The 14,227-nt window shown below is 36.0% G+C and overlaps 2 protein-coding genes across 2 annotated transcripts in view; both read left to right on the forward strand.

The window, feature by feature from the left end:
* LOC126379910 (proton-coupled amino acid transporter-like protein CG1139) overlaps positions 1–14,227 on the forward strand; it is a 28,313-nt gene that overhangs the window by 8,606 nt on the left and 5,480 nt on the right. Inside the window, exon 2 of the mRNA XM_050028920.1 lies at positions 5,734–5,811. Within this exon, the coding sequence (XP_049884877.1) occupies positions 5,741–5,811 (71 nt within the window). The 5' untranslated portion in view covers positions 5,734–5,740. The remainder of the gene's footprint in view (positions 1–5,733; positions 5,812–14,227) is intronic.
* LOC126379914 (uncharacterized PE-PGRS family protein PE_PGRS24-like) lies at positions 5,829–8,251 on the forward strand. The gene is made up of 2 exons (XM_050028926.1): positions 5,829–6,867; positions 6,969–8,251. Exons 1-2 carry the CDS (start codon positions 6,865–6,867, stop codon positions 7,722–7,724), a joined length of 759 nt encoding a protein of 252 aa, XP_049884883.1. The 5' UTR covers positions 5,829–6,864; the 3' UTR covers positions 7,725–8,251.

The following is a 14,227-nucleotide window of genomic DNA, read 5'->3' on the forward strand; positions in this document are numbered from 1 at the left end:
AGGGTCAGCAGTAAGTGGGAAGAATTAAAAGCTGTTTAATCTTTTCCAGGCGGATAGCAAACTGTGTACGAATTACCTATTACAGGTACTTACTTAATTATTGGTAGCTAACGATAAAAGGCTACCAGATTCCATGATATTTGTGCTCATCCTCCTTGGCATAACGCAGTCACCATTACAGATGACGAGAAATGCCTACGTCAGTCCCCTTGCAAACGCATCTCATGAAATGCTATTGATTATCTCAGTGTAGATAAGCAATTGACACGTACATCAAATATTTTATCGCATCTCAATAGACGCAGTGACAACAATATAGATTGTGGAGTCCGTCAGCTGGAGTAGTGGAACGTGACGAGACCTTGGCTCTCATTGTTGTTTGTTATCCAACTACTCAATAAATGTTTTTTGTATGTGCTAATATCTTGAGTAGCACCTACTCTATCTAACATTACACCTAGCACAAATCGTGGAACGTGAACTTTATCAATATATTATCTAGGACTTCTTGTTTTGAAGAGTTGTTGAGATTTTATGATGATCAATTACTTCGTACTTCTTACATTTTATCATGTACCTTTTTGTAAATTGAGTTGGTAAGTATATTTATAAAAAACCAAATCTTAAAATCCCTTCTTCAAATGCTAAATTATCCAACTATTGAAACAGTGTAGTGCAGTATGCTACAGAATCTAATTAGTTATATTTCTAACCTAATTAATCCTAATCTAATACTTAGATAAGAAAAGTTTTCTCTTGAAAGTTCAATAGCTCATCATACCGTCATGACAACTAGCTACATACATAAACTGCCTATATACGTTTTGGTAGAGGGAATACCTGAACGCCCTTAATATAAATATGTACAAACACAGTACATTCACATAAATCAAGAAATGGTAACCAACTTGTTTAACATAATTAATTATAATGTAGCTCGTTCACCAACCCGCAGTGGAGCAGCGTGGTGGAGTATGCTCCATACCCCCTCCGGTTGATTGAGGGGAGGCCTGTGCCCAGCAGTGGGACGTATATAGGCAGTTTATGTTATGTTATGACACAAGTAGGTATATTGTGTGACGGTATTGTACCCTCGGTCTCTGACATTCTTGACTAGCATTTGACCGTCATCTAAGCATGAATGAAGGTTTCATAATATGAATAACCTCTACAAATTTCAAACATAAATTGGTATTTGGATTTCTTAATTCAACATAAAACATTAACGACACGAAGTCACGCTTTTGAATAAGTAATTACTTGGAACTTGTTCATTAAACGATAGGAATTCGGAAAATAATTTAAATATGCATATATCCGAGCTCATTGCCGGTAGGCCGTGAAGGTTCACTGGTTGTGTTATCAGTCATTTTACTTAAAGTTTTTATAAAAATATTTACGTACTTTCTTACCTATCTATACAGGCTGTTAGTGACACTCTAACGAAAACTTTGAGGGACGGTTCACACCATGATACTGAGTTGATATCAAGTAGATTTTCCCATCGCAAATGTATGGAACTGAAAACAATTTTAAAATAACACCAAAATTTTCATGATTTTTCTGGTAGGAAATTCCACTTGATATGAAATGTGGTCTGAATTATCTCCCTTTTTTTGTTACGGTATCACTAACACCCATACGTACCCGTATGGCTACCTGTAAGTACTTGTACATGGTGTAACTTACAGCGTAACGAATACTCAGGGGGAATATTCAGCTCATGATTATGAGTTAACATCTAGTGGAATTTTTCATTGCAAAAGTATAGATAAAAAAAAGAAAAACTTGCATTTTGTGACGGAAAATTCCACTTGATATTAACATAGAATCACGGACTGAATCATCCCCCTCAGTATTCGGTACGACGTCACTAACGCACTGTATACTTATATCTATCCATAAACACCTACTTATCTATAATATTTATATGTATAAAACGAATAATTAAAAGGATATATTTTAAAAACAAGCTTGCTTGCAAGTATTTCCACGACCAGCAAATGATTCGCTTCGATTAAAACTATTGTTCAGTTATACAATTGTAAATACCCAACAAAACCCTGTATTAACCCATCGTGTCTGAATATCCGCTCTATCATAAAATTGATGTTTGCTTACACAAATAAAATGTTTTGTTGGTTTACTAGACTGTTCTTTCCCTGAATTACCGCAGACAAAAACACCTACCTACGTGTCGAGTCTCATCGTTTACTCAAACAAGGACGAAACCACGCACATGAGAAATAGGAAATTTTTTACCAATCTGGGTAAACATATTTGGCTTTAAGGTTGAAGAGGCTTGGTTCTAAGACTAACTGTTACTATGGAAGTTACAACCCTTGTCTATTCGATTTCATAATATTAAATTCCGAATTGTTCGCTTTCTTTGTTTATCTGCACATACATCATCTAATGAGATTGTACATTATATCTATATCAGACGCTCTAACATGTTTGCAGTCACCGAAACTTGTTGTTATCAGTAGAGCACACCTGCTGAACGCGTGTTGTTTGTCGAACTTGTGTGAATTGTGTCAATTAGCACAATGAATACACGTAGCAGAAACGAGCTTCTAATATAGAAGTCAAATAAAATTACACGACGAGAATAACTTCTAAATCCGTCTCTCGGCTGAGACCTCCACATGGCACAGGCCGTTTCAAGTCAACAACACCGTATCTCCCTTTATTATTAATTTGTTGGGGTTGAGACTAAACAACTAAGTACGAAACATTTCTACAGAAGATTCATCAGTTCTCGACAGATTTATTTCAAATAAGTACTTAATATATTATATATATATATATAATTTGAAATAAAACAAGTCGTGTTGAATCGTTTAAAATAACCGAGTGGAAAATTAATTAAGTATTAATGAAAGGCAGTGAATTATCATATCACCCCTCCCTAGTTAGTCAGATATAAGTGAGTTTTCTTTATAGTTGAAATATTTTCATTCGGATATGTACCTACCAAAATTAGCAATAAACATAACACTTGCTGGTGGCTGATCGTATCATCGCCTCCGGTGCAGAGTTCGTGCAATTAAAAAAACTGCAGTTTTTGAGCTCAATGAACTTGAAAGTATTTCCGCGACAAAAAATATCTTTTATTTTTATTATTAAGTTACTTCAGATGCAAACATTGTCGTTAAAATAGCTTTAAAGAGGATGGCATTTTAATTGGACAGTTTCATAGTATATCTATCATACAATAAAGTGAATAGGTACTAGGCAGGTGGTAGGTACCTATCCTTTTTCAAAATATAGTAAGATCACAGTAGACCAAACAATGACGTACTTTCCAGGCTACGTTCCCCAAAAAAATATAGATGGCGCTGTACATTATTGCCTTCGTTTAACCTTCTAAATTCATGGATGACAGACATACATAATAATAGATAATTATCACGTTAAACCTGTACAACGCCATATATATATATTTTCGTGAACGCAGCCTGGAAAGTCCCTCATTACGCTAGAAACATGTGATGGGGTAAATATATATCTACTTAATAGAAATTATTAATCATTTCGCTGGGTTCTACGTTATATGCGTCTACTAGTAGATAGGTGAAAACCATGGTTTTCTTCTAACAATTATACAGGTAAATATATTTTTTGTAAGTACGTCAAAGCGGGCCATTCGATTCATTATGTTTTCAAAGGTATGAATGTCAATTGCATTTACCGGTAGGTAACTTTCGGTGGATAAGCCAGGGCTAGCGGGTCACTGACTGGGGAAGTAGCTATATACAAGGGTACCTACTAGATGAAACAGTACATGTTAATTTCACATTTTTTGACATTCTAATATGATGTATCATATTTTAGTCTATAGACTCTCACAAGTTCTAGATCGCGAAAATCAAATTTTCGAAGCTCTTACCAACAAACTTTTACGTTTCATTTTAGTTACCGCAAGTATTTTGAATTTGTACTTACAATAAAAATAATACACTTGTTGAACGAAGAAAAGTTAACAAGGGGCGACTGGGGTAAGACGGGACTCATAGTAACATGATCATTTTGTGAGTGAGATATAGTTACATGCGAATGAACCGACAACCGCACCATTCGCTCGAACTCCAGTTGATATACCTTCGTCAACCTAAGTGAAACGTGTTTTTGTATGATTTTGTAATCGCTGTAAAATAATAGGCTAATTACCATTTAAAACAGTTTGATTATGATATAAAATTGATTTAAAATTGTTGCTGTTTAAGTAAAAAGTATTAAATAGTGTAATTTTGCCAGTCTAAGCTATTACGAAATGACAAGATACGACGAGTGCGAGATGTATGTTAGCATGCAATTAAGTATAAAAGTATACAGTATATTTTATTGACAATACTTTGTGTATTGGTATACACTCATTATAATATTCAAAATTACATAATACCCCACATCCGTCCCTCCAACTAACTGGGCAAAGGCTACTCTCGTCAATCAACTGGAAGCAGTATGGAACGTACCACGCTACTTCATTGTAGGTTAGCAGGTACTTTGTTATTAGTTCTTAGATTGTATTTTGAAGCATTATTTTTAGCAAATAAATAATTAATTTATAGCCCTAGGAAAATTTTGTAAAATTAGGGGAAGTAAGCCCAAGACGGATACCCTGCTCAAAAGTAGTCAACGCCACGTCCGCAGTTCGCGCGTTATGCCGATCTTAGACGATGTGTTCGATAGCCACAGCCCCGCGCGACTCCGGGCAGGCGTTTGGGAACTCTGTGATGTGTAACACGAAAGAATAAACATTATCATAGCTACATTAGAATAAAAATATAATAATCATCAACTATAGCAGTTATGCCATAGAAAACTTCTTGAATTTAAGAAACGGAAACAATATCTACAACAACAGTATTATTTTACAATCTTGGAATCTTGAAAACTAACCTGAATAGACATTTATTAGGTAAGCTTGTGCCTACCTCATTACCTTAAGCCACATCTTCACTTACCATCCATACCATACTAGTAGACGCCTACTTATTGTAATATACACATAATAAGAGAAAACGAGACAATAAATAGCATACACCGTCTTGAAATTGAAATCGTCAATAGCAAATCCTAGATGGTTTAACCAAAACTTTACTCAGTCATACTAAGTTCAATAATCTTGAATCCATCGGTCATTCACCCCTGCTAATTACAGAATGTTCTAGATGAATACATTGCACTTTCGGGTATCGAAGGTTTTCCCCATGTCTTGCCGGCGGCGCGGAAGCGTGAATTAGCCCAGCCTTATTGTTTCCTTTAATCTGTCCATGGCTCTGTGGACGTGATAAGTGGGTGTTTCCTCAATTTTCTCACATTAGAACATTGTGTTACAAACAGATTACCGAAATACCTGGAGCTGACAAAATTTGACCAATATATTTGTAAAGGTAAACTATGGCGGATAAACAACAGTTAGATACTTACATTATATAAAAATTGTGTAGCGTATAAAGTCATTACTGTTACGCTCAAATTATGGATACCGATAATGCAAACGCATATGCCTAGTTACCTACTCTCGAACATTCGTTAATCAAATAAACTTTATGCCTTAAATTCATGGCGCATTCCGTGATGCAATACTCATTTGCCCCTAAAAATCACTTAAGCCATTAATTTTTAATAGCTTAAATACAATTAGTATCTGTAGGTACCTCCCGATGAAATTACCAAAGCAATAAAATTATACTAGACTAACAGACTGTTTGTGGTTGGTTACAGGATCACAATGAAGAATAAGGAAAAAGTGAATATAAATCACTTAACAAGCACCGCGTTTACGATCAGTCAAGACGGAAGGTAAGTCGGTGGAAAAATATTATACCTAGGTAAAGCTGTGTGCGCGCGCACTTAAACGTGATATGTTAACCAAGTAGTACGATTACTTAGTCTAAATTACCTTTTGAGAGTTGTCACATAATATTACCTCGTAAATTCATACACGGGTCACGACATCTTCGTCGTTGTGGTCGTTATTTATTTATCAAGACGTTCTTACACTTGTTAGCCATTTTTTTGGAAGCATCTGAGTCAAACTTAGTGTGACGAAGTCACACCCATGTTGGGCATAATGCCTTGACCGAAACTGAAACCGAGGCATACGTTATTTTGTCAGACTGAATAGAGTGGTGCACGTGGTCGCGTGTTGCGGTGTAGCACGTCACCGAGTCAAGGTTGTAACCGCACACCGCGCTGAGCACGCGACGCGGCGCTTGCGCCGGCGCAGCGTGGGCTGCACCTCTCTTATGAAATGCCTATACAAAGCATGCTTTACGAAAGTTACTTACGGGTTTTCCAAAACTAAATTGGCTTTGATATTGCCATACAGAAGATAATTATTTTCGCAACAAACGCTCTAGGTACGAATGATACCGACTAAGTTACCTGCATTACATATTGCCTACCTTTATACTTCATAGGTAGAGTTCGATGAAATCTTTTTTTTATCTCGGATACTTGACATTACTCTAGTTACCTACTTTGAAGACTGATAAGATTCTTTCATTGTCACCGATAATTGACGAACAATCCCTATTTGCAAAAATAACAACGCAGATACAATAATAATACCAACAAATGCAGTAGTGCACAGAAATTGCTTTAATCTGACACATGAGATATTCGCCCACAATGCCACCATTATTACAAAACAGATTCCCATGCTCTAGCAGTCTGAATGAATAGCCATACTTAGTCAGCCAGTTGCGTTATTGTAATATGAAGTTACTTTAGAGGATCAGCAACACACTTTCACTTTCAACATCAGAATCCCCCAATTTGGGCGTGATGCGAAGTCAGTCGTATACAAACCTGCAGGCTTAGCAGTCGACAGGCTTACCAACAATAAACAATATGGCAAGTATCTTTGATTTAATATTATTAATTAGTATATTATAATGATTGTCTTTAACTTAATTATGAGGTTTCTGATCACCTACTTGTTCTTTATTTTTCAGAACATCGCATTAATTGTTTTAATCCTGCTCTGCACTCCCTATTTAATAAAAGCCGAGGAGGCTCAGACAAGGGACTTGGAAGACAGTGAAGATCTGGAGAGAAAGCATAAAAAACGTAAGAAAGGACAAAATTATAACCCTTGCGGAGGCGGGTATGGAGGCCACGGGAAGACATTCGATCTCTTCAAACCCCACGACTCTACGTATATATCTGCTCCGGTGATGAACTACTTCTTTGGTTGCGGGGTGGCGGCGCTGCCAATCGCAGCGCCCATTGCGCCGATTGCTCCAATTGCTCCTATAGCACCCATCCCGTATCCAGTTAATATTGGAGTCAGCCAGAGTCAGAGTCACGGGCACGGAGGACATGGCGGACACGGCGGTGGCGGTCATGGCGGGTTCGGGGGTCACGGGGGTGGCGGTGGCCACGGCGGTTTCGGGGGTCACGGCGGACAAGGCTTGTTTAACCACGGAGGCGCAGGAGCTCCCGGAGTTCCTGGAGGATTCGGTGGCTACGGCGCTCCCAGTAATTTTGGAGGATACACTCCCGGATATAATCAACAATTCCCTCAAAGTTACAATCAAAACGCATATCAGAGGCCATACAATAGGCCCTTGCAAAACGTTGTATCCGCGGCAGCCTCAGGATTTGGCAACGTCTTGGCAGATTACATCAGTTCCCGACCCAGAAAAACATACAAGCAAATCAATAAACAAGTGAATCAATTTTTGAGACCGTTATATAAGTTGTTTTAGAACTAGTTACGTTACAGACATTCACAGCTCGGAGCTGAAACAGTGGTTAAATACTTAGGTACCTACTTAATTATGTTTTTCGTGAAATTGGAGCAAAGTTCATAAATATTTTTTAACAAAGACATCCAACCAAATCTATTATTTAGTTGAGTGCTGTTGCTGTACAGTGTCAATTTTTCCAAGGTTATTAAATAATGCCTACTAAGCCGGATTAGACGAAAATTACTGAGTGTGTGCTAATTATTAAAAAAAACTATCAAAAGTTTATTACGTTAACACGTTTAGGAAATTCCGCAATATTTTCGAACAATGTAAGAAGACGTTATTACCCAGGATTAAAAAAAAAACTGCACCGTAAGTAAAAATCCTAGATGCTATTAAGTATGAATGTTATATAAAATAAGGACTTGACGTCGTATCCTACTGTTATAGATTGTTAAAATATTATTAACGATGTAGTATGTATAAATATTTTTTCAATAAGTGTTAATTGTAATAAGTTCAAAATAAAATCATTGTTTAAGTAATATACATTTTTTTTATTCTGCTTCGCGACCAATTGATTAAGCGTAGCGTACATTGAATGGTGGCGTGGTAAACTTGTTTCATTATAACGAAATGCTTAGCGGCCTTAGGGACCTATACAGTGTTCAAAAATGAATTGCATTTTAAATCTTGTGTATTATTTGCGAAGGTCACCTTACAAATTATATCATGTAGTTAGGTACATTGCGTTTTGTTGTCTTAGATATCATAAGAAAATACTACATAAGTAGCTGTATTTAATAAATAATTTTGTTACTATTTGCTCGGAGGAAATCGTACTAAGTGTGTATGTAATAAATCAGGTTTAAGAAAATTTATTCTCATAAGAATTTTACAATTCACTTACATGAGAAACTTAAAAATATTTTAATATAAGTAATATATGTTTGAGACAAGCGTACGAATTACAATATTTCTATTTTCTACTATAAAAAATAAAACGAGGTAGGTAGTTGACGAATAATTTGCATGAGGTGTTATTGTGCGAAGCGTTATAGGCACTACTCATTCAACGAGCAAAGCACACGGATCTAGTGCGAACTGGAAGTGCCGAGCGTAGTTGCGTCGGAGATGGAATAGATAGATAAAAATATATTTTATTAGTTACAAGTATGGTTAGTTAATTTATATGTATATATGTGTGTGTATATAATTTTAGCTTTACTTTAATTTGCCATTTACTTTATTAGTAGGTATGATTACCAACCTCATCAACCCTGGTGTCAGGGTTACTACTGAGCAGCCAAAGGCCCCTGGCATGGCTCATGTAACGACTACTTACTTACTTAACGTGCCTTCCGAAGCACGGATCATCTTACTTTTGGAAAATCAGGTGATGAGTGTGCAATGTCCTAACCAAAACAGGGATCACAAAGTTAGTTATAGTCAAATTAGCTAGTCTTACAAAACGTCAAAACTAAGAATTGCTATGGAATTTGTATGGAATCACAAAACTATGTCGTCTTAACAACTATGTGAAAAATATAGTATATACCTTACTAAAGCTGGTTTTTGCATTTGGAGAATAAGCCGATGCTCCGATGCTCCCTAGGACAAGAAAATGGTTTAATAGTTTAAGACCTATCTTTATTTAAAAAAAAAAAAGCAGCATTTCATAGTCTATCTGTGACCCACACAACTACCCAAGTTAGTCAGGTGATATTTCAGTAATCGTTTAAATGTAAGCATGCTTTTGGCTCCTTTAATATCTTTAGGCAATTTATTATATAGGTCTACACTTTGATAGGTTATGTTATTTATTCCGTAATTAGTCCGTGGGCGCGGCAACATTAAGTTGTCTGCCGATCTTAACTGATGCCTGGTTTGTATTTGACTTTTTTTCGTGAAAGTTATTGTAGTATGTATATCTTTCATTAAAATTTTTCTTATTAATATACAGGTATAGTATCGAAATGTCTGTGCAATATTCATTAGTTTTGTTTTTTTGTATAGAATGTCAGTGGAAGTCAGATAGTCGTAGTTGAACAACACTTTTATCAATTTATTTTGTGCAATTTGTATAGCTCTAATGTTTGTTTTGGCAGCTGATCCCCATAATTCAATCAAGTAATCTATGTGTGGTTTAACAAGAGAGTTGTAGATCGTGTATCGTACATTTAATGGTAGACATCTAATAATGCCACGAAGTGCTCCAGTGAGTGATGTTAATTTGGATTTTACATTTTTAATATGTGATTTCCATGTTAAGCGATCATCTAGCGTTAGACCTAAGTACTTTTCACTGTCTGTTCTAGCAATTACTATATTGTTAAGTTTTAAAGGTAGAAAGTCAGGTATTTTTTTATTTTTGGCTCGAAAAATTACGTAATGTGTTTTAGCTGCATTTACAGTGAGGAGATTACACTGGAACCAGATATTAAGAACATCCAAGTCTCCTTGGGCATCTGTAATTATAGAATCAATTTTGTGTCCAAAGTAGAATAAACTGGTGTCGTCGGCATATAGTGACAATTTTCCTTTCAGGTCAAGTTTGCAGATGTTATTTATGTAAATCAAGAATAGTAAAGGTCCCAAAATCGACCCTTGTGGGACACCGAATATAATTGGTTTTGGGCTACTTTTTGATTCTGCAATCTTAACAACTTGTTGGCGATTGTAAAGATAGGATTTAAGAATATTATGAGCAGTACCAGTAATAGCAATGTCATTTAGCTTATTTAACAAAATCTCATGGCTCACGGTGTCAAAGGCCTTCTTAAGGTCAATAAAAATTCCCAAAGCAATTTTTCTTTGGTCTATACTGTTCTTGATTTCGGTTACAAGGTCTACCGTCGCAGATAAGGTGTTTGATTTACTCCTAAAGCCATATTGCCTTTCATAGAGAAAATTGATTCTATCTAGGTGTTCTTCTAGACGGCTGTAAATAATCTTTTCATATATCTTAGAAACAACAGGTAGCACTGAGATGGGGCGGTAGTTACCTGGATCTGAACGACTACCAGATTTATAAATAGGCGTTATCTTAGCAATTTTGAGGCTGTCCGGAAATACACCTTGCTCTAAACAATTATTTACGCACCGACTAAACTCTTCAGATATTAGGTTTTTCACACACTTTAGTGATTTTGTGGTGATTCCATCCAAACCAGCACTAACATTCGGGTCTAAATTATCAATTAACTCTATCTAAATTATAATATGTACCTATGTACATAACCTAGTCAAATGAGATACTTTTTATGAAACGTGAAAACGAAAGTGTTTGCATGGAAGTACTGTCCTATGACATCATCTATAAAAGCGGTTAATTCATAAATAAAATTGCAAAATAACTCCAAAAGTAAAATGAGATTTATTTTTGATCATCTTAGAGTGGCTTCTGTTTCTAGATTAGCATTATGTAATTTATTTTTGACACTATCAAATACCCTATAAGTAGTATGTTATTTACGACATTTGAAAACATCGTGTACTTTTACTTGTGTTGCAATGAAGTAGATTGATTTATAGGTAATAGAAGATCACATAATGAATTTTGACATAAGTAAGCTTCGTCCCCTTTATGGGACATTTGTCGAGCGACATGTGGCCCATGGGACATCAAGCGATATCGCACGACGTCGACAGATTTCTCTCGTAGTCGTCGAGAGAACTCTCCCTCCAACTAGGTCTAAGGCAAAGTCGCGAGAAGATGCCACCCCAATGGAGTTACCAGTAGAACAAATAACTATTACAACTACTAGTAACATGCTGTAACACGATTAAGGTAAAATAACCTTCTCTTTTGAAGTCGGTTGAATAACGGTCATCAGCCATAATAATGCTACTCCACTGCCAATCAAACGGTTGTTAGTGATATTTACTCGTGCGACACAACGTTGTGTACTTTTAGCGTTCCTATTGATCTCCTTTTTTAGATTTGATAGTACACAGATATTTTATTAAAAATTATATACCTAACTAGCTTTTGCCCGCGACTTCGTCCGCGTGGCGTATTATAAAAGAGAGGTCTTTGTGTGTGTGGGAGTGCATGTCACAAGCATCTAACTTATGCAGTTTAGATTTTTTCATACAACATTTTTTCCCACTAACTCCCATTTTTCAAAATACAGCCATAACTAAACTTTATATTTATTAAGGTATGCATGCATGCTAGATTGAAAACATCTACTCGTATCTTACGCGGTTTAGATTTTTTCATACAAATGTTTTTTCCCGCTAACTCCCGTTCCCTTGGGAATTTTGCAATATCCTGTAGCAACTAAGCTTCAAGTTTACTAAGGTGCCTGCATGCCAAATTTCAAGCGTCTAACTTAAGTGGTTTAGATTTTTCATACAAAAGGATTTTCCCGCTAATTCCCGTTCCCATGAGAATTTCGGGAATTCCTTTCTTAACGCACCTCTACGGTACCTAAGCTACGTCCCTTCCAAATTTCAAGTGGTTCAAGTGGTGGTGGCCCACTAAACATGTTTAAAGACCCTTACGCAAGCCACCCTTACATTATGAAAATACACAAAGGTATCTATAGTATTCAGCTAGACTACTTTCGTAGCAGATTTTTACAAAAGGCAAGCCTTCTATAATTTCCACTTCTTCTAGACTTTCCACGCTACGTTCACCAAAAACAATATAGATGGCGTTGTGTAGCTTTAACTTGATAATTACCTATTTTCTCATTACTCGGGTACATAATTATTCCAAAAACAATGTAATGGCAGAAGCATATATAAAAATAATTGTTGCTCGATATTTGGATTACATTATGCATAGAATTACGTTGCTACCTATATTTCTTCTCTTTATTTCGATCACAATAATAATGGGTGGAAGACGTACCTAATTGACAACATTTCATTTTTACTAAGGTGCCTTAAATCGAAAACCATTTCGAGATATTTCTATGATTTACACAAAACACATTTTTTCAGATTTTTTAATTCAGTAATAATAGAAATATATTGAAAAATCCACGAGGTCAGAAGAGGAAGGCATAATAAGTTCAGACCTTTACATAAAAATTATAAAAAAAGTAAATGTCATACATAACATGACACTTTGTTTGCGACTTGTTTTAAATACGCATGCAAAGGTACATTGCATTATACTGCCTTCATTCTATCAATGGCAGAATCCAATTTTCAAAAAATATTTTTTGTAGCTTCTAGTGGAAAAATCTTGAAAAGAAAAAATACGTGTCTTCTATTTAAACAAGTACTTTCGAAATAGCACAAAAAAACCACGGCTTAAAAATTTGAAATGTTGTCAATTGTGACAAGTTTTAATACAAAGGGTCATCGTTTATACCCAAAAGCAAAGATAAAAATGTATATGTGTGTTATGCATGAAACTAGAAGGTTAAACGAAGAAAAATATGTAAAGGGCCAACTATGTTGTTTTTGAGGAACGTAGCCTGGAAAGTCCCTCATTCTTTGTACCTAATGGTTAAATAATGAATCAGTATATACCTATAAGTTGATGGGTTTTGTACTCAGTGTAGTGTGACGAGGAATTCACAATTACCATTTAGAGGCATGATTCAGCTCGTTAAATGTAAAAAAAGCTTCCGTACCACAAATAAAACATTTTAGTTAGGTAATTCGTCATCGTTTTAGAACCTTTCAGATTTGGCGTACCTAAGCCACCACGTTACTTAGGCAGGTAGCTATTCGGCTAGATTAGACAGAGAAGAGTGTAATTTAGGTAAATATAAAGTAACACATACGTAAATTGTGTAGATACATGAATTTTGGGACACGGCTGTTGGCACTGCCACCATCACGGGTCGGGATTCTGACTACACAGACAAAATGTCGAAAATGTATCGCCATATATCATAATTTGTCGATCTGCCGTTCAAAAGTTATAAGCATTTTTTGGTGGCACTGCCAGGATAAGGCTTTCCCCAGTATCTTTTTTTTTCTACAATTCAAAAAAAAACTATAATTTATCGAACCTCAACTATGAAAAATATATTTTAGTCCTTACTTTAAAAGTTCCTTTGGGTTTGGTTTCATACAAGACCATTAATCCGGCACCGGGAGGGACAGAGTGATCTTCTCTGTCCTCCACTGGGGCAATTCCTGTCCGGAGCGTCCTTGCCGCGGGGTTGGGCGCCTGTTACTTCATACTTATTTCATACATACTTCATACATACTTCAGTAGGCCGAAGTGAGATGGTGGCTAAGTTCGGATAGGGACCCAGACCTGGGCATAACGTAGAACCCTTGCTCAGAGATACGCGTGAAGTACACCTCAACGGTTGCACAGGCGGAGATTTTGAAATAGAATCTGACATGATGTAAAAGATTGTATGAAATCAGACACCATTTTTCTCTTTCCTCGCCTCGCGTCAGTTAAATCTATTTTTTTGTATGATAGTTGTGGTTTATGAAAAAACTTATAAAATTTACGAATCAAATTATCTTTTTCATTTTACGCAAGTTTAAAGACGTAGAGTGTCTTTAGCTTAGCTTAGGTTAGAAACAACGGGAAATCG

Source organism: Pectinophora gossypiella, chromosome Z (genome assembly GCF_024362695.1).
Source record: "Pectinophora gossypiella chromosome Z, ilPecGoss1.1, whole genome shotgun sequence".
NCBI classification, from domain to species: Eukaryota; Metazoa; Arthropoda; class Insecta; order Lepidoptera; family Gelechiidae; genus Pectinophora; species Pectinophora gossypiella.